Source organism: Rhinatrema bivittatum, chromosome 4 (genome assembly GCF_901001135.1).
Source record: "Rhinatrema bivittatum chromosome 4, aRhiBiv1.1, whole genome shotgun sequence".
Classification (NCBI taxonomy): domain Eukaryota; kingdom Metazoa; phylum Chordata; class Amphibia; order Gymnophiona; family Rhinatrematidae; genus Rhinatrema; species Rhinatrema bivittatum.
The window spans coordinates 380,616,116-380,636,904 of NC_042618.1; the positions used below are offsets into that span (position 1 = coordinate 380,616,116).

At 43.1% G+C, this 20,789-nt stretch overlaps 1 protein-coding gene across 3 annotated transcripts in view; it reads right to left on the minus strand.

Annotated features, from left to right (window-relative positions):
• ARHGEF3 (Rho guanine nucleotide exchange factor 3) overlaps nt 1-20,789 on the minus strand; it is a 444,741-nt gene that overhangs the window by 62,652 nt on the left and 361,300 nt on the right. For all 3 annotated transcript variants that reach the window (XM_029600920.1, XM_029600921.1, XM_029600922.1), the window contains one exon: nt 138-308. In XM_029600920.1, the coding sequence (XP_029456780.1) occupies nt 138-308 (171 nt within the window). The remainder of the gene's footprint in view (nt 1-137; nt 309-20,789) is intronic.

Consider the following 20,789-nt stretch of genomic DNA (forward strand, 5'->3'; position numbering starts at 1 on the left):
CTGACTCAAGCCCAGCAGGAAGACAACATGAACAGCTGAAGTGTAAAACCATAGAATAAGATTTATTTTTTTTTTAAATGGGGGAGGTGGGGAGGGAAGAGTGAGCATAAGAAATGGTTTAAGAAAGATTACTATACCTCTTGACGCTTGATCTCTTTAGATGTGAGCATTTGATTAACACAAACATCAAATGTCTCACTCCAGAGCTTGCTGTCTCTGCGCTTCGTGATAGCTGGGGGTGCATTTCTGGACCAGGGCCGTGGGGTAAGTAAATCAGGACGACTGTCATTTCGAAAGCTGATGGAACGCTGGAAAAAAAACAAAACAACGTGATAAATTATTATTAGTTATAATACCATCAGAGAGATCTCGAATGCAGGGCTTCAGCTAACCTCCACTAGTGACCTTCAACAAGTTTAAAAGGGATGAAAGTAATTGACTTCTAGAAACAGATGGTTTCTTTAAGAACTGGATTACTATGACTTTCACAAACACTTCCAAACTGAAACAAGTTTTTTGACTGATGAAACACTTAGATCACATACTTCCCTTGTATATTAATACATGGTTCTGTGGCTCAGACTCAGAATGGAGACTCCTGCTTGAGGTTTTTGGCCTACAAGGTTTGTGTAACTTATGAGCTTTGAGGAAAAGATGGGTAACTTGTTGCTAGAGCAACCCCTTTCTAGCACGATAGCAGCGCTAAGGGGTTGTTCTTACCCAGATACCTATGGAGGAGGGCAGGGGAAACAACAGGAACAAAAATTACAGCCAGTACAGTCCAGATTTATGTACATAGCTAAGATATGCAATATTCAGGGCAGGCCCTGCTTTGATTCCTGGCTCAAGTCTTCCACTCCCCAGGTTGGAGGATGCTGCAGAAGCACTGCTCATAGCCCCTGATAGGGAGGAGGAGAAGGAAAAAGGAGCCAGTCACTGTGCAAAAGCAGTACCTAGCCGCCAGATTCAGAGCCCATGTTTGCATGGCTCCAGAAAGACTGAGGACAAAGTAAGATGGAAGGGGACTGAAAATAGGGGGAGAACTGTATTTATTTTTTAAAAAATTGTTACTCATGTCCTCAAACATTCAAAGCAAAGGTACAGCATAGAACATAACAATACATAAATTAGATACATAATACATCAAATTACAATGAATAAATTCAGTAAAGCAATCCACAAAAACATTTACATTTTCTTTCAGTGGTGTGGACAGTTGCAAACCAAAGGATCGTGATTCCAGCCCTGGTTCCAAGTGAGCAGGAAGCCCAAAGGAAAAGGAAGAAACTATTGAGTCATCCAAAAAAAAAGAAATATGGAGTATTCAGTGTGGGCATGACATCAAGACTGGCACAGGTTATATACAGGTCGATATAGTAAAGCACGCTCAGTTGAGAGCACTGTTTTACCCGCAGTTGGACGCACGTCCACTACCCCTTATACACTAAGGTGTTTAGCACGTGCAAACACCCTCGAAACTAATAGCACACATCACATACAAATGCATGTTGATGAGGCTATTAATCATTTGCCCCAGATACAGAAAAAAAATGTGTGTCTGTTTTCCAAACCTACTGACAGCCACCTCTCCTGGACTTCTGCTGCTAAGGAGGCGCTAGGGGCACACTATTGTCCCTAGCACCTCCTTTTTAGCATGACCCCCTCATTTAAATATGGCCGGGAGTGCGTTAGGAAAGTGGGTGCTGAACACCGATCGCCCGTTTCCTGGGCCTCTTTATTGTATCAGCCTGATTGTGTGCTGTGGAGACCTAGCAGAATGAAACACAGGGCTGGCTAGTTCAATATCTAATTGCATTTGTAAAGCCACTAGCTGAGAGGCAGATAGAAACAGGATTGTAGTAAGCTATTCATTTTCAAATTTGCATGCCAATATCCAGCAAGCTTAAAGGCTCATACACCTGTAGCAGGACTGGGCTAATTAAACATTCTGCTCAGTGAACTGAAACAGCTTGTTTGTAGCAAGCACAGAAACATGTACCCAAATGAGCTGTTTTGTACTGCATAATACGGACATACCATACATTACCTGCCTTGATGGAGAGACAACAAAAGTTTCCAAAACATGCTTGAGTACCATTTAGGCCTCAAGAGAAGCTTCTCTGCCATGATTTCTAGTGCTTTTTGGTACATACATAGGAAAGCTGTTATCTGCAAGGTATTTTTCTTTTGGGGTGCAGTGGAGGGAGGCAGCAGCCTTCTGACTCATCTGGGCTTCTAGCTTAATTGGAACCAGGGATTTTTCCTCTATTTTCTCTCTCTTCCCAATTTACTTAGTCCAGTCATTGCAACAACAATTCTCAGCCAGGGACCATGCATCTGCTTGCAGAAGCCTGCAATCACTGGCCCTAGACTTAAGCACTAGGAGTCAACATTGCACAATAACTATAATTCCCTCCTCATTCCCAGCTACAAGTGACCTGGGGAGCAGAAGCTCCAAGCAGGCAACTAAATCCAGGTCCCACCGCATGGCAGGACATAGCATTGTCAGGGAGCCACCCAGCTGGCCTTCATGACCACAAACACTGGAAAATCAGCATTGCCTAACACTACGAGGCTGGCATTCATAAAGGTTTGTCTGGGTAACTTTTCAGATTTAAATTTTAGCCAGGTAAAAAGGGGGTGGAGCAAGGGGACATTTCAGGTGCATGGCTCAGAGTTATCCAGTTGGTGCCAGTATCCAGTATGCTACAGATAAACTAGGTATGATCAGCGGACCTCTCACCCAGCTAACATTCGGCTAAAGTTATGCAGTAACTTTCTAGCTCAGCTTCAGCTGCAAACTGTCTTTCTTAAAATCTATAATGGCTGACCTGGGGAAATCCCAGCTACAGGAGGAGAAGTTGAAATATTTAGTGTGTTTTGCTGTACTGTAACATTATACACAGAGTTTTTAAAAGCAGTTAGTAAAAGTTTGAAAAAAAAAAAAGTAAATAATTGAGAAATTGACAAGAAAAGGCGGGTTGTGATTTTCACATATAAGAACTGAGATGCCTCCTCTCACCTAAGCCTCAAGGCATCTTTCTAGACAAAAGAACCTTTCAGTATTGTTTGATCTGATTCAGGTTTTATTCAGTTACATCTTCTCAGCCAAGAGGCCGTAACATGCATTTATGTAGCCCTGTGAAGTGACTATAGATGTAAAAGGTAGGCAATGTGTTAACTAACTTCTTGTAATATTTAATTAAATATGGCACATGCATATTTAATTCTAAACCTGGTTAAATCAGAAGTACTAGCAAAACAAAAATATTTAGAGAATTGAGAAAGCTTTTCAAACAAACCAGGTCATTATTTTGTTCTGATTTTAATTTCAGTCCTGAGGAAAAATGAATATTCACATTTTATGAAATGTCTGACCCTTACAATTTTGAAGTGGTTGTAAGTTGTATGAGGGTTTAGTTGAGATGGAATTTATGGCAGGGCTTTCCAAACCTAGGGACCCCCTAAGCCAGTCAGGGTTTCAGGATATTCTCAATGAATATGCATGAACATTTCAGTGGTTCTGGGTTTCCAGTATATGCAAATTTCATGCATATTCATTGCCCCCCAGATCAGATTTGAGAAGCGCTGGTCTCTGGTTTAATTACTTGATTATTTTTCTTCAGCACCAATTGTTTGCATAGAGATGGTTTGGTTTATATTTTAGGTGCAAAGGTTGCCTCTGACGTGCAGGGTAGAGACATCAGTTTTAAGCGAACGCTAACAACCTGGAGTAGTTACAGCAAAGTTATGGTTTAAAAGTGTCTAATTTGTTAACAATTGTTTAAGCTTAAAACAGACCAGTAAAACTAAAATGAAGTTTAGAGTTATAAGGGCTGATTCTGGCATACTTTTTGGCTAGTGCACTACAAAGATAATGATATACAAAGGCTTGCAAGCTCCAAGAACCACGGAAATGTAGCCATGACCCTTAAAGCATGTACACTTTACATATCCATGGGGTTCCCCAATGCTATCTGGTCCGGAGTTGAAGGGTCCTTTGGCCTGGGAGAACATTTCCACTCAAATCAGGCACCTCTCCTCTAATCTCCTCCTATCTCCAGTAAAACAACAGGGCATTTTTTCCTCTCCAGTTCCTCCCCACCCTCTGGGCTGTATGTCAAGCATCTCACTTCCTAACAGCTTGGCATTCAATGATGGTCTGATACCACTCAGCAGGGGTAATTTCCTATAAAAAAAATAAATAAATAAAAAGGTAATGGATTGTGACCAGTGATTGCTTCCATCTTCCACTATTTCCTAATGGGGAAAAGGAAGCAAGGCTGGTGACCTAACAGAAAATCACCACTGCTGCCCAGCAATGCTTTGCCCTTTGAACCACATGGCAAGCCCAGCTCCTGTTTAGCATACAGATTCCATAATGAGCTTACTGGGTTACAAAAAATTGCCAGGTAGCAGACTCCTCTCTCAGTGTCTCCTCAATAACTAGGCAGAGACCAACTCACCAAATTGCTTTTTCCAAAGATGCCAATTATGAGAGCTGGACAGTGATGCTGTGGCCTGTCACTGGTACTATGTTTGGGGTTTTTTAAGAAATTCACAAAGACCAAAGGATATATACTAATCTCCCATCAAGGTCCTCGGTATCGTCTAGAAAGGAATACCGAATTTTGTCACAAGCAAGAGACACTGTGCCTTTAAAAGCTATTTATGTTATCTGGCAACAAATACCAAATGTCTGTTTTGCATTGGTACAACTGACTGAAGCGCTAAGATAGCTAACAGAATCTGAATTTGCCTTGAGGGTGTCTGGAAATGCACAGAAGTTTGAATGGTTCTCTTAACCCAGCAAAGGCATTTCACATTTTTTGCAAGAAATCAAACAGAAAATTGCTAACTACTCTTGAGTTGTTGCATGCTCTTTAATCTTTATCAAAGGATTTCTTACTTATGTTTCATGACAGCTGGAAAATCATGTTATTCTTTCTTGTCTTTTAGATCCAACAAATAAAGTGGTTAAGGTGCTACAGTTTATTTTTGTATGGACGGAGAATGTGTAGTGTAATGGTTAGAACAATGGGTGGAAAACCAGGGTTCAAATCATACTTTGCCCCACTGACACTACTTCAGTAAGTCATTTTCTCTCCCTTTGCCTTAGATATGGACTTAGATTGCAAGCTCTTTAGTTGCGTGCCCCAACCGCACCAGGCCTGCTCACCTCGTTAACTCCTCTGCAGGTCACAGGTCGGCCCCCCAGCAGCAGCAGCAGCGAGCTCCTCCTGGCCTCGGCGTCCCACGGCGGTGGTCGCCGGGCCTTCCACTGCGCACCAGGCCTCACGCCGGAGTTCGGCGTCTTCAGAGGCGTTGGCCACGCCCCTACGCGCGCCCATGTGCGGATGGCCCGGGGCAGGTCCTAGCTCCGCAGCACGCCCTGATTGAACGTATGATTTAAGGAAGTCCCTGCCTTGGCAATCGGGTCGGCACTGTAAGTGTACTAGTTTGCCTCCACGTTCACAGTCTTGTTCCAGCTTCTTACTGTTCCAGCCTTGTCCAGTATCCTGTTCCAGCGTCTGTCCGTCCTGTCTCCCCAGGTAGTACCCTCGGACTGTCTCTCTGGTACTGACATCGGCCTGCTCCTTGATCATTCTGTTTGCTGCCTGGATCCTGACCTCTGCCTGCCTTGTGACCTTGTCTGACCTCTGGAACCTGACCCCGCTTCGTTGATTACTCCTCGGATTCTGACCCCGGCTGCCATTGACCACGTTTCCTGATTCTGGCTTTGTCCCTTGCCTTGTCGTCATCTATGCTGTACTGGCCTTCCTTGTCTCTTTAGACCTACAGCCTACTGACCGACTGCGCTCCCTTGCTGCTCGTGGGCATGCCTCTCTACTACCTCTCCGGGAGACCCTGCGAGGCCCACCTAAGTCCAAGCGGCCAGGGTCCCTAAGGGCTCCACCCGGGGGGGACCGTGGGCTTCCAGTGGTGAAGCTCATCCTAGCCTCTGTCTCCTCCTGTGCTCCGCCTCCTGGGGACAGGTGCTTCCTGGTCCCTACCAGGGAGCCATTCTCCACATCTCCAGGACAAGGGTCCACCTCCAAGTGCAACATCTTTGGGGCAGGGATTTATTGTACCTGACTTTAAAAAATGTTTAAGCTGTCAAACATTATTTGGACAGGCAAACTAAAAATTCATAATCTATTTCATATAGTCAAAGCCTTTTTTTTTCAGCTGGGTCATATCCTTATAGCAAAAGATAACAGCTCAGTTACGGGCCGATACATTAAGGTGTGGTAGAAAGAGGTGCGTTAGTGCCCGGCGCACCCGCGTTTGCTGCACGCACAGTTCGGATCACCTACCGCTCGATACTGTATTTAAATGGCATGCAAATGCCAGCCACATCCAATGCGCGTCCATGAAGCGCAATCCATTTTACTGTATAGGCGCTATACAGCACCTATACAGTATCCTGGGTGCGCTGGTACCTGTCATTTCAAATGACATTTGAAATGACAGGTACCAGGAAGTGGATGGTTCTCCTACAGACCCCGCTGCCTTGAGCGCCTGGCGCCAGCAAGCCCCAGCAGCCGGCGATCAGAGGCAGGGAGTGCAACAAAGCACCCTCCTTCGGACTGACAAGAGAGACGACATTTCACAGTCCCAAACCAACCCAATCCAAGCCCCAGCAGAGAGAGACGACATTTCACAGTCCCAAACCAACCCAATCCAAGCCCCAGCAGAGAGAGACGAAATTTCACAGTCCCAAACTTTCCCCCAGCCCCCGCTCACCTGCCCTGGCCGCGGCCACGCAAGCCCCCAGCAGCAGCAGTAGAAGGGCGTCGAGAGAGAGCGGCTTCAGTAGCCCCACCGGCGAAGGATGAATACGTGCACGCCTGTACGTTCAATATGGGCGCTCAAGGCAGCGAAGGCGCTTGTGCACACGCCGTGACCGGCTGGACGTCAGAGGTCACGGCGTGTGCGCATGCGCCTTCGCTGCCTTCAGCGCCCATATTGGACCTACAGGCGTGCACGTATTCACCTTCGCCGGCGGGGCTGCTGAAGCTGCTCTCTCTTGCCGCCCTTCTACGTCTACTGCTGCTGCTGGGCGCTTGCGTGGCCGCGGCCAGGGCAGGTGAGCGGGGGCTGGGGGAAAGTTTGGGACTGTGAAGTTTCGTCTCTCTCTGCTGGGGCTTGGATTGGGTTGGTTTGGTTTGGGACTGGGCGGCTAAGTGCGAGAAGCATTTTTTTTTCTGTGGATTGGGTTGGTTTGGGACTGGGCGGCTAAGTGCGAGAAGCATTTTTTTTTCTGTGGATTGGGTTGGTTTGGGACTGGGCAGCTAAGTGCGAGAAGCATTTTTTTTTTTGTGGATTGGGTTGGTTTGGGACTGGGCGGCTAAGTGCGAGAAGCATTTTTTTCTGTAGATTGGATTGGTTTGGGACTGGGCGGCTAAGTTCACCACACTAACGCCAGTGTCAGGGTAGGCGGTATATTAGTAGGTTAAAGACGCGGCAAGATAGCAGGTTAAAAAGGCGATAGTCGGGGTGCACTTTACTGTATGGGAGGGAATAGCTAATCGGATCGTTTACATACATATACATGCCGCGGGTGGAAAGGGAAACGTGTCGAGTTAAAGAAGCGGTAAGGATTGGTAAAAACAGATAGTGAATCGCGGGTTAGACTTACGCGGCCAAATTGTGAGTACACAGTGGGTTAGAAACGGGGTAACTGCGGCCGCGCTTTACTGTATCGGCCTGTTAATTAATCTGTCAACTCTATGCTAAGCAATAGAAAATGTAATAAGAACATAAGAACATGCCATACTGGGTCAGACCAAGAGTCCAACAAGCCCAGCATCCTGTTTCCAACAGTGGCCAATCCAGGCTACAAGTACCTGGCAAGTACCCAAAAACTAAGTCTATCCTATGCTACTGATGCTAGTAATAGCAGTGGCTATTTTCTAAGTCAACTTGATTAAAGCAGTTAATGGACTTCTCCTTGAAGAACGTATCCAAACCTTTTTTAAATCCAGCTACACTAACTGCACTAACCACATCCCCTAGCATCAAATTCCAGAGTTTAATTGAGGTTGACTGAAAAAGAACTTTCTTCGATTAGTTTTAAATGTGCTACATGCTAACTTCATGGAGTGCCCCCTAGTCTTTCTATTAACCGAAAGAGTAAATAACAGACACATGTTTACCCTTTCTAGACCTCTCATGATTTTAAACACCTCTATCATATCCCCCCCCCCCCTCTTCTCAAAACTGAACAGTCCTAACTTCTTTAGTCTTTCCTCAGAGGGGAGCAGTTCCATCCCCTTTATTTATTTATTTAAAAACTTTTCTATACCGTCATTAAGTTAGGTACCATCATAACAATTTACAATAAGGCACAAATAATAATATTGGAAACTATAATAAATCTATCATTAATTAGGTGCCAATACTTTACGGTAACATAGCTAGTTTATAATTACTCATAATTGGAAGTGTTATATCATAATATATCATGTCCATTCTGTATTATAACAGATTTTAAAATTCTAAAATGAAGAGCAAACATGTTTAAAATAAAAAATAGAATATATATACCCGTGTAGATTGCGGTAGCATGCTTAAGTGTTCTGCGATCGCTTTTCTTATTCTCTGTGTTCTATTCTCCTTTCTCTTTGTTGTACGCCTATTTGAATAACCATGTTTTTAAATGTTTTCTGAAGGTTTTGATGTCTCTTTGCAAGCGGATCTCGACGGGCATGGAGTTCCATAGTATAGGACCTGCTAAGGAGAGTGCTCTATCCCTTGCTTGGGTTGGTTTGGCTGTTTTGATTGAGGGGATGGACAGTAAAGCTTTATTAGCTGATCTCAGGTTTCTGTTAGGGACGTGTACGTGGAGGGCTGTATTCAGCCAATCAGCATTTTCATTATGTATTAGCTTATGTATTGTACACAGGGTTTTATACTGTATTTTTTGCTCGATGGGTAGCCAGTGTAATTCCATCATTTTGGTCGCCCTTCTCTGTACCTTCTCCATCGCAACTATATTTGTTTTGAGATGCGGTGACCAGAATTGTACACAGTATTCAAGGTGCGGTCTCACCATGGAGCAATACAGAGGCATTATGACATTTTCTATTTTATTTACCATTCCCTTCCTAGTAATTCCTAACATTGTGTTTGCTTTTTTGACTGCCGCAGCACACTGAGACGACGATTTCAATGTATTATCCACTATGATGCCTAGATCTTTTTCCTGGGTGGTAGCTCCTACTAGAAATGACATTTTATGATACAAATGAAGGTCTTCTCTGGAAAGCACATTAAAACTCAAATTTCTGCTTGTGTGGTTTTTCATATGTCATGACATGCTTTAATGGCTTTCAGTAAGGAACTGCTGTGTTAACTTCCTCTTTTCTCACTCAATGGATAACTAGCAATACTAATTTCTATAGTACTACTAGAGGTATGCAGCAATCCACAGATATACACAGAAGAGAGTCTTTGTTCCTTGGAGCTTACAATCTTGTCAAGAAGACACTGACAAAATAACAGATGTCACGAAATGTAAATATGGTTAAAAATCAAGACAACCATGATTAGGAAGAATCTGGATTTTGAGGCTCTTGATCGATATGATACCGAGCTGTACTGTATTCGGTGACAGATTTAGGTTTTTACTGCCACTAGGCATGGTCAGTGCTGCTTCCATCCTCCCCCTCATTCCTAGGAAAGACAGACATGACCCAGAATGGACCCAATGGTAGCATCTTAATGGCCTGGCCCTTGTGTTGCAGCCTCCACTGCATAGTGAAAGCTGTAGAAGCTGCAGGCAGGCTGCTACCACCAAGAACCTGTTCGGCTCAGTAACCGGGAGTGTTGTGGAAGATCACAACACCCCCGGTAACCAGGATAGGGCACTGTGTGCAGGAAGATCACAACACTCCCTGTATCAGGGATAGGGCACAAGTTCTAGTCACATTGACTAATCAGTGATCACATTACTTTTTTTTGTCAAGCTACCAACCGTTTCCACCCATCCCCCATATATTAAACCATCACCTCAGTGGGAACCTTGGTAACATCAATAAATAAGAGGGCAGCCAGCCAATATGAATACATATTCATTCCTAACTGACTTAACTGACTTTAACTTGACCTGAAAAGTGTCAACTTGTATCATTTTCTGTTAGTGCGCACTAACTCCCGTTAGTGCGCACTAACAAAAAAACCCCGATTTTTCACGATAAATCGGTGGAATTCCTGTTGTATCGAGTCCCTTACCGATTAATGACAATTTTAAAATTATCGGACGATATTTTAAATCGTTAAAAAACGATTCACATCCCTACTCAAAACCTCAATGCAAGGTTGGACTGCTGCATCTGCACACCAGGAAAATTTCCCAGTGGGCTTTACCCAGTGGGAGTAGAGTTTTTCTACATGATAGTTCCAATCCATCCCCAAACAGAAGAGTATGTTTTAAGATGGTAACTTTTAAACAGGCACGTGGGCGCACATCTGATGGCTTGTGTCCAGAGACATGTCCATTTTATAACATATGCGCATATATGCATGCATATTATAAAGTAGCCTGGATGTGCGATATGTGCGTGCAAACGCTGCTTCTACCGCGTAAGTGGGGGGATTTTATAAGGGACGCACGCCAACACCATTCCCATTTTCCCTGAGTTCATTCCCAGTTCAACTAGTTAAGGGATAGGACTTCCAACCCCCCCCAATTTAATAGACTGGAGAGATGAGGATCAACTATAAGAGAAGGAGGGATATTACTGGAGAATATGGAAGGCTGTAGAGACACTAGAAGGGGGAGGAGTAACTGGGGAGATGAGGATAAACTAGAAAGGAGGGGAGAGACTAGAGGATATGGAAAAATAATTATAAAGCAATATGCTAATTTACCACAATATCTCAAACAGTGGTATAGATTTTTCTAACCCTTACTGCAGAATGAACCCAAGTGCAAGCTGCAGGAAACCAGAGGCCTTAGTTATCATTATAATTATTATTTGTAGAGCACTACCAGGGGTACATAACACTTTATAGAGACAATTCTTGCTTCTTGGAGCTCATAATCTAGTCAGGACAGACAGAAGACGAAGGCTTTGAATAACAATGAGGGCAGCAAAACCATTAAGAGAATTGAGGCAGGTTATCACAGATATTGTGCTTTCATGCTATAGGCATATGAACAGATTGAGTAACCATATTGTTTACATTCTTGCAAGAAGCCTAAAGATACCGGGTGAAATAACCCAAGAAAGGACAGAATTTTTTGATACACATCACTTTAGTTAATTAGTAGCAGGAACTTTCCATCACAAATATTTATGTTTGTTTGGACATACAATGGGGCCTATATCTAAGGCTATCATGCATACTAAAGTCATTTAGCATTCATATAGAAGAGCGTGCCATTCACCAATGTCCCAGTGCGTACAATAAACCAGACCCGGAAGATGTACATGTCAATGAAGGACTGTCAGATGCAAATTAGGATTTAGCGTGCATGTGGGAATGGCATGATATGCTCTTCTCCACTTACTATTTAGCATGCATTTTCTATGGCCTAAACTTTACGTCCTGCCTCAGAACATGTGATAACATTCAATGTGCATGGAAAGTTTTTTTTTTTTTTTTACCTAGCAGTTTCTTCCTCCTCCTTTGTACTTTCAACTTATTCGGAACCTTAATTTACAACTACCCAGGGATTATCCCCTTTTTAATCTCTCTTCCCCCCTCAAAAACAGACCTAGTTTGCTCACTACAGTGATGATCCTGGCCTAGGAGCCATGAACCAGGGCTCCTTCCAGAACTCTGCAATCATGAGTCCTAAATCTGGCCACTAGATGTCACCCTAACCAATGATCATGACTCCCATCCGCCCCCATCTCCCACCCCCAGGGACTGTGAATCTACTACTACAATTACTTAACTTTTCTATAGCACTTTTCTCTGCAGCATTCCCATTCCTAGTTCTAGCCAACCAGACAGTGGAAGTCTTGACTCAGACCGGCTAGTGTACTTGTGATTTAAAGAAGCATTGTGGTTCAAAGATGAAAGTCATGTACAAAACATAACACTATAAACATTTACCCACAGGCCACTGCACTATTACACATTTTCTCACACATCTTGTGAAGGAAAAAAAAAAAAAAAAAAGACACACAATTAGACCTTCCTTCTCAAATCCATATTAATTGACATAATGAAATATGTTTTCAAATAAAAAGCTAAGAAATGGCTAGTTAGTTGCAACCATTGTTGTACACTTCACAATGTACAAGGCACAATGGTATGATAGTCTCTAATAAATGGGCATTCCACAAGGCCCTACAGCATGGCATGATGATGGTCAGCACTGTACTTGCTTTGGTTGGTCAATCCAAAGACCACTGCAAGTGTTTTGATTCTTGAGCCAGAACAGTGTGTGAGTGGCAACAGCTTTATTGAGGGAAACAATTCTTTTGTTTAACTGGAGAGCTTTTTTCTTAGAGCTCTGAGCCCCTCCGGGGCTGTGTCCTTCCTGGTACTGCAACCTCAGCCAGCGCCAGGGACAGATTGGCCTATCAGGGCTTTGGGCATGCCATGGTGGGCCAGTCCAGTCAATCACATGGTTAGTAACATGCACATTTTCTCTCATGCATATTCATTGTGGATATCCTGAAAACTCGACTGGCTAGGGGTCCCCGGGACAGGGTTGGGGAACCACTGCCCTATCCTTGGGCAGCGGCAAAATCCCCTATCAAGGCTTACAGCCTGCCCCTTGCTAAGGCAAAGGATGCCTTCTCCTGCAGTATCTAGCAGCCAGCTCACTGGGACCTGGTGATCTATCTGCATTCCCCTAACCAACAATCGGGCCGATACAGTACAGTGTGCCCGGGTTTGGCCACGCTAGCTTTACCCCTTATACAGTAAGCGGTAATAGCGCGTCAAACGCGCTGCCACCCCCCCCCCCCCCCCCGAAACTAATAACGCCCGCAACATGCAAATGCATATTGATGGCCCTATTAGTTATTCCCGCACGATCCAGAAAGTAAAATGTGCAGCAAAGCCGCACATTTTACTTTCAAAAATTAACTCCTGCCCAAAGGCTGGCGTTAATTTCTGCCGGTGCCGAGGAAGTGCACAGAAAAGCAGAAAAAACTGTTTTTCTGTACCCCCTCCGACTTAATATCATAGCGATATGAAGTCGGAGGTCCCAAAGTAAAAAATAATTAAAAATTTAAAAAAAATAAAAAGTTTTAAATTGGCTCGCAGGTTGAAAACCGGACGCTCAATTTTGCCGGCGTCTGGTTTCCGAATCTGTGGCTGTCAGCGGGTTTGAGAACCCGACGCCGGCAAAATTGAGCGTCTGCTGTCAAACTCGCTGACAGCCGCCACTCCTGTCAAAAAAGAGGCGCTAGGGACGCGCTAGTGTCCCTAGCGCCTCTTTTTACTGCAGGCCCTAATTTGAATATTTTGTTTTAGTGAATTGCGCGCACAGGAGAGCGGGCGCTCTTCCGCGAACTTTACTGTATCTGCCTGTATGTGAGTAAGCATGTGTATCTCAATATGTGAGAAAATGTGTGTGAGACTGAGCATTTGTGTCAGTAAGCATCTGACAAAGTGGGTGTGAATGAAAGTTTGTGTGTGTTAGCATGTGAGAAAGTGTCAGCGAGCGTGTGTGACAGTGTATTTGCACGAGTGGGTGCTACCAAAACTGGCCTAATGAAGCAGTAAAATCTGGTATCTTATTACATTTTTATTGTTGTTATTTCCATTTTAGACGTTATTTTGCGAAATATGTATTTTTTCTCTTGGTTTCAATTTTTGCTCAATATCTTGGCTAATTTTTATTTCATGTAAATAACTGAATGAAGAAAATAGTTTTAATAAAATTTTCTTTCGATTATGCTTGACTATTATTTTCCCAAACAATGTTTGAAAATAAAATACAAAAGTTTTAAATAAGAAATACTAGTTTTCGGTGAAATTTGAAACTTTAAGGCCTTTGGGGGTCACCTTAAAATAGTTCATTTGAGCTGAAACTTGGCAAGCAGCACTTTTTCATCTATTGGAGCAAGATTAGGGGTTGGGACCAAAGAATTTCAAAAGTTGAAAAATAAGGACCACCGTATCTCAAAAGAGACAGACAGGATGGAAGCAGCCCAGAGAAAGGCACCCAAAATAGTGAGGGGTCTGCATCAAAAGACATATGAGACAAGACTAATGGACCTGAATACATATACCCTGGAGGAAAGGAGAGACAGTGGAGATATGGAGCAGAACTTTAAATTCCTGAAAGGCATTAATGATGCACAAGAATAAAACCTTTTCTGATGGTCAGAAATCTGTAGGACTAGGGGTCATGATATGAAACTCCGAGGGGAAAGGAACAGTGTCAGGAAATATTTCTTCAAGGAAAGGGTGGTGGATGCATAGAATGCCTTCCCAGAAGAGGTAGTGAAGACAAGAAAGGTAATGAAGTTCAAAAGGGTGTGGGATAAACAGAGAATCCCTAGTAGCTAAAGGACGGAAATGAAGGAAAGAGGTAACCTGCATGGAGCAGTAGTTATTACCCTTAAAGAAATAAAACAAACAAACCAAAAAAAGACCTACTGGGTAGCCCACTTGGGTCTTTTTCTGCTGTCATTTACTGTGTTAGCCAGGCTTGTGGGGGGGCATGGGGACAACCGGTTGAATGGAAGGAAGGAAGGACTGCAGTCCAGTTAGTTCATCCCTAGTCTAGGGTATGCTCTTCTTAGTTATTTAGGAAAATGTGGAATTTACGTTAGGGTACTATTGGAGCAAAGGTCATTCCTGGCCCTAGTACTAGAAGGTGCTCATCTAGGATGGAACAGTCAGATGCCAATGCCACTCTAGAGTCAGGACTGATAGATATACTTCCCCTAGCTTCAATGGTATGGATGTACTAGCCAAGTCCCCATCTTATGCAAGTCTTCCTCCTCCTTGCAGATTCTCCTTGCTGGATGTTATGTGAGGGTATGGATTGGTCATTCTGAGTGTGTGATGCATAGCCTCCAGGATGATGCCATCTCCTTCCTGCTCCAATTCCTCTACACTTTTCTCCTCCTCAGATTCCTTTATGTCTTCTACCTCCTGGGCAGACATCTGAGACATGTGTGTTTCTTTCCTGGAAGTTTCTTCTCTTCCGTCAGCTATGTTTGGGTCCAGATTCTCTCCCACTTTTGCCTTTGGCACTAATAACCAGCCCCCATATGCCAGGCTTACTTTTATATAGGCTTGCAGTAAGATGGCTGAACCAAGAGGTAAAGAGAACTGTGCATGCTCAATTTAGTATGTATTTGCTACTTTATGTAGCATTCTACCATGGAGACCCTACACTCTCTGGATTAGTGCACATTAATAGCGTGCATGTGCAACTGAGGATAATTTAACATGAGTGCTATATAATTTAGTGAGGTTTTAGAGTGCACGCTAAAATTTTAATTGAGAATATACTAAAAGAATTTTGCATGAATAGTGCATAGGCCAGTGTTTCCCAACCTTTTCAAACCCAATGTACATCTACATTAACAAAAATGTTGGTTGGCACACCAACTCCCATGAGACAGACAGTGTGGTCTTGGACAGGAATCATGTGGCCAAAAGAACAACTGGCAAGTACCGAAAGTCCCACCAGTCTCTCTTCTAAATTTTAAAACAAGAGAGAAAGGAGTTGAAGACACACATGAATCCAAGTGCGGGAAGAGAGAAAAGTCTCTGTGATGTGGGCAGCCAACACGATTAGTTACCTTGGTTGCCACATGTAGCAGCCAGAACTCCTCCACTGCTACTGCTCCCAACATTCAGAATGAGTCACATACAGTGCTCAGTGCATGCTCATCCCATTTCACTTGGCCTAGAGATAAGACAGTAGCTGGAATGACTCAAAGGAGGGGGGGGGGTGTCACGAGGGAGAAGATGAGGAGGAGGTCTGCATGCCATACAAAGCCATGTACAGCTGTCCATGTTGTACATATTGTCCATTAATTACCACACCTCAGAGCTCATGCTGTGGCTAGGAAGAGGAATGCATGATTACACGTTCCCAGAAACGAGATCCTCATGTTTAAGAGTCACCACAGATATTTCTTGTTGCTGTGAGGTGTTGAAAGCAAAAGCCAGGTACTTGTCTGGATCTGAGCAGCAGGCAGTGGTGACCTTTTTTGTAGCACATCAATCAGGACTGAAGGCACATTGATTGGGCAACACTGGCATAGGCCCTTATATAGCTAAATAGTAAAGCGTATATGGATAGAAGATGGCAGAAGGAGAGGAGAACAGATGATGCAAATGGAAGGGAAAGATGTTAACTTGTCCGAAAGACAAAATATGATTTGGCCCAATGTCCAATATATCCAAAAACATGAAAAGTCTTGCAAGTTATGCTGTCATCTGAGTTTACACTTTTTCTCTTATGCGTATTGTCTGTTTCTCAATTTTGTTAATAGTTTTCTCTACTGGACATTTTTCCTAATGTATCACAACAGGATATTTCCCTAGACTACAATACTAACCGTTCCATAGTATCCCTTGTCATATAATTTCTTGCATTTTGTTTCTTTCAAATGCCACACATATACATATATGTATTTTATTGGAATGTGTACTATAAGAAGACATCTGAAGACAAGGCTCAAAATCTCATGCACACTCCCTTTTGTTTTATTCTTATGTTGGTCCATTAAAAGGTAGCACAACTTGCAAATAATCCAATATGACTACTAGAACTCTGCACCACAGTATACTTCTTGTAATGTTTTGTGATAGGACCAGCTAACAATGGGCTTGTCATACTGAAGGATCTGTTACACAGGAAAGAAACTCCATGGAATAAAAAAACGTTAATAAACAGGACACGGAGATTGCCAACCCACGGAACAGAAGGGAAGCAGCTTGCTAAGTACTTTAATGCAGAAAGGAGGGAAACCGTTCTAGTCATAATTCAGCAGACAGATCTGGAAATCAAACACCTTAACAGACTGGTGGTAAAAAAGTGAATGGAATTTGGGGGCAATTTTCAAAACAGCCCACCCACGTGCAAAGCCCACAGATACGTTCCCTTTGCAAACTACCCATGAGTGCAACTGGCCCATGAACTTTGCACCTGATTTTCTTGCGGTCTAAATTTGGCTGGGAAATAACATGCATGCCACCCAGGAATGCCTTTCCTTGAGCCAGCTAATTTGCACATGCTGTGAAACCAGATGAAGGCTGGGCAATTTTCTGACTGCCTCTTTATCCAGGTAAATGGCTTTTGAATAACATCTTCTTTAAAAAAAAATAAAAAAAATTCAGACCACATAATCCCTCTACACAGTATAATTTAGTCTTAAATCACTACTGGGGAGCATGGGGTAGGAAAGAAAAAGCATAAAATCCTAAATTATTATACCATAAAATTGTGTATGATATAGCATGAAGTAAGAGCATGAAGTAAGTAGCCTTAAGTTAGGGCAATATAAAGAACATGAGAGAAGTGGCTCATGTGCTTAAAAGAACACAACAGCTGTGTAAGGCTGTTAAAAAAAAAAAAAAAAGGGAAGTATCAGGCTTATAAGTAAAGTCTAGCCAAAACCTAATTTACTTTCCACACTCCTGGTAACTGGAACTAATGTAGCTGTTCTTTCAGTGTCTAGCCAACTTTTTTCATAGACACAGCCTGGGGAGAAGATTAATAGGCCCAAGGGAATCTAGGCATCTCTGCTCCACTTAAGCTATACTAATATACCTTCTGGATCAAACACAGTCTGAGGTAAATTCAACCATCTTTTCTTCCCCCACCACCATAAATACTGTCTTTGTATGCAAGTCTGCTTTTTCAACATCTGGAGCACAGAAGAAACAGAGCAAAACCAATCCTGCAATATCTGCTGCTTTTTAAGGTAAACATAACAGGAATCCATCTAATCCTCTTCAACACCTGCATGAAATGAGCCCGGTGGCTCAGTGACAGTGCTGCATGCTGCCATGTGGTGCATCTGGTTTCAATTTCTGGGTCAGGTTTTCCATTCTCCAGGCCAGACGGGGTTGGGGGATGCTGAGGCAACACTCACCAACCCTGGGGGTGACATCACCCCAGTCCTTATGCAATGGCAACATCCAGTAGCTGGACATTGTATGGTCCAGGGTTGCATGATTCCAGAAGATGGCCTGGTGTGGATTGTTGCTACAATGATTGAGCTAAACAAATTAGCAGGGGAGGTATAAAATGGGAAAACAAAAAAAATCCTGGGTAGTTACAAATTAAGTGCACCGAAACCAAACAGAGGCTAGTTCCAATTAAACTGGATGCACACAGGAATAGGAGGAAACAGCTGGACAAAAAAAATCCATCAAACTACCTTTACAAAATATTTTTTAGTCACTTTTACAGTATTCTGGTGTTTTGATTTGATTTAAAAAACAAAAAAACAAAAACATTCTCCAACTGTTATACTATAAACATTGTAGCACAAACACATCTATAACATGTATGGGGGTGCCTTCCTCCACATCTGAGCTTCCAGGTGGAAACCTGCCCCCAGCCTCAATCTCTGCAATCAGGATTGTTCACGGGCTAAATGGTGTCCCACCCAGTTACAGGGAAAGGGGAGGGGGCCCTCCAGTGGTGCAGCTGCCCTGGCAGAGTCCCTGTTCTCTCTCCCCATCCCTCTCCCTGTGTTTTAAATCCGGCCAGTCCTCTTGGTGTGCCACTGGCACCTCTGCTCTTCCTCCTACAGCTTATGCGATTCACCGATCAGATGTCTGATTCAAGTGTTATTCTATATCTACAGAGCGCTACACAGTTCAAGCAGCTGATGAGTGAAACGCATGAGCTATGGGAGGAAGAGTTAGAGGCACCACTAGCAGAGGGGCACTGCACTTCTCTCTCAGCACCCTTTCCAACAGGTTTGGCACTGCAGGCAGTTGCCCAGCTTGCCCACTCCTTGCAATGTCATGACTGATACATATGAGAGTGTTGGGGGTCTGCACGGAGGAGCCAAGAGCCTTCAAAAATATGACCACAAGGATAGTTTTCCTGATCAGTCCTCACTCTGCTCCCTTTATAACCCCAGCCATTACAAAGACAATGATTGGTAAGGGGACATAAACCACAGCCCACAATTCCCTTTGGATCCTAGCATCCATGCACCCTTAGCACTATCCACATTTATTTAAAAAAATGTATGTCCTGCTTAATCCACAGATCTAAATGGGTAACATCAAAACATACACTCCCCCCCCCCTCGCCCTCTCCCTCCTCCTTTTGCATTTACATACCTTGTTCAGTTATTCCCAGTTTTTGGGTTTTTTAAATCTTTGTAACCTCCCTTTTACACACCGCATTTATTTATTCCTGGATTTTTAACTTTTTGTTTGTGAGGTGACTTTCCCTTTTCCACATACTATTCATCGTTTTATTACTACCTGTTCCTTGTAAATCTTCTAAAGTTATGTTATACCCGTTCCATGTAAACCGATGTGATGTGCAAATTAATGTCGGTATAAAAAAAGTTTCAAATAAATAAATACACAAATTGCATGTAATTGTCATTAACAAAGCTATCAAACTACACAGACTTAAAAAAAAATAAAGAGGACAAAAGACACTGAAAATATACCATATAACAACAAAAATACATAAAGCAGACAAAACAAATAAAAAAAGAAAAGTCATAACAGATCACATCAGCCTCTGCTTAACTGTTGATGCAATCTAGCAGAATAGCCAATAAATTGACAAAATGCAGGATTGACCAGGGTGTTAAAATCAATACTGTAATCTCAACTTGCTTTGTCCAAAGGAGTAACAAAGAGACAATTTAAAAAAAGGCACATTCTAGCCTATTGATAAGTAAGAAAAATAGGTGTGGAGTCAGGCTGCCTAATATTGTCTCCAGTTAGCTGTCATTTCAAAGTAAATAAATAAATAAAATACGGAACAAAGAATAAAAAAAAGCAAACCCAGGTTATGACAACCCAGATATCAAAACTGTACATATATATATCGTACACATATATAAGATCATAAAAACAAAGCAGAATGTTCAACTACTCAAAAGCACAAGAAAAAAAAAGTTTTGAGTAATTTCTGAACGTGGGATAAAGCAGAGTTGCTTACCTGTAACAGATGTTCTCCTAGGACAGCAGGATGTCAGTCCTCACATGTGGGTGACATCATCAGATGGAGCCCAGCATGGAAAACTTCTATCAAAGTTTCTAGAACTTTGACTGGCAGACTGAGTATACTCAGCATGCCCTAATCTACACGTCGGTCCCTCTTCAGTCTCGTAACATAGAATACTGAAAAAATAAAACAACAAACAGACGAAGCCCAACTCCAAGGGGTGGTGGACGGGTTTTTTGAGGACTAACATCCTGCTGTCCTAGGAGAACACCTGTTACAGGCAAGCAATTCTGCTTTCTCCTAGGACAAGCAGGATGGTAGTCCTCACACATGGGTGAATCCCTAGCTACAGGCTGTCCGTGAAAACAAAAGGGACCAACAGACACTTAACCAAGTGCCAACGGGCACAACCACAGTGGTGCTATTGGTAACTGAGGAAGACAACCTGAACCTGAAAAAAGGGCCCTAGGCAGGAAGAGTTGGGTTTAGAGCTGAAAGAGATTCCTGAGGATGGACTGGCCGAATCTACTGTCACATCAGCCATCCCTATTCAGGCAATAGTGAGAGACGAACGTGTGGAGGAATGTCACGTCGCAGCCTTGCAAATCTTCTCCATAGGAACTGCCCACCTGGGTCACCAAAGTCATTTTGGCTCTGACAGAATGAGCCTTGACATGACCCCCAAGCTGCAGTCCCGCCT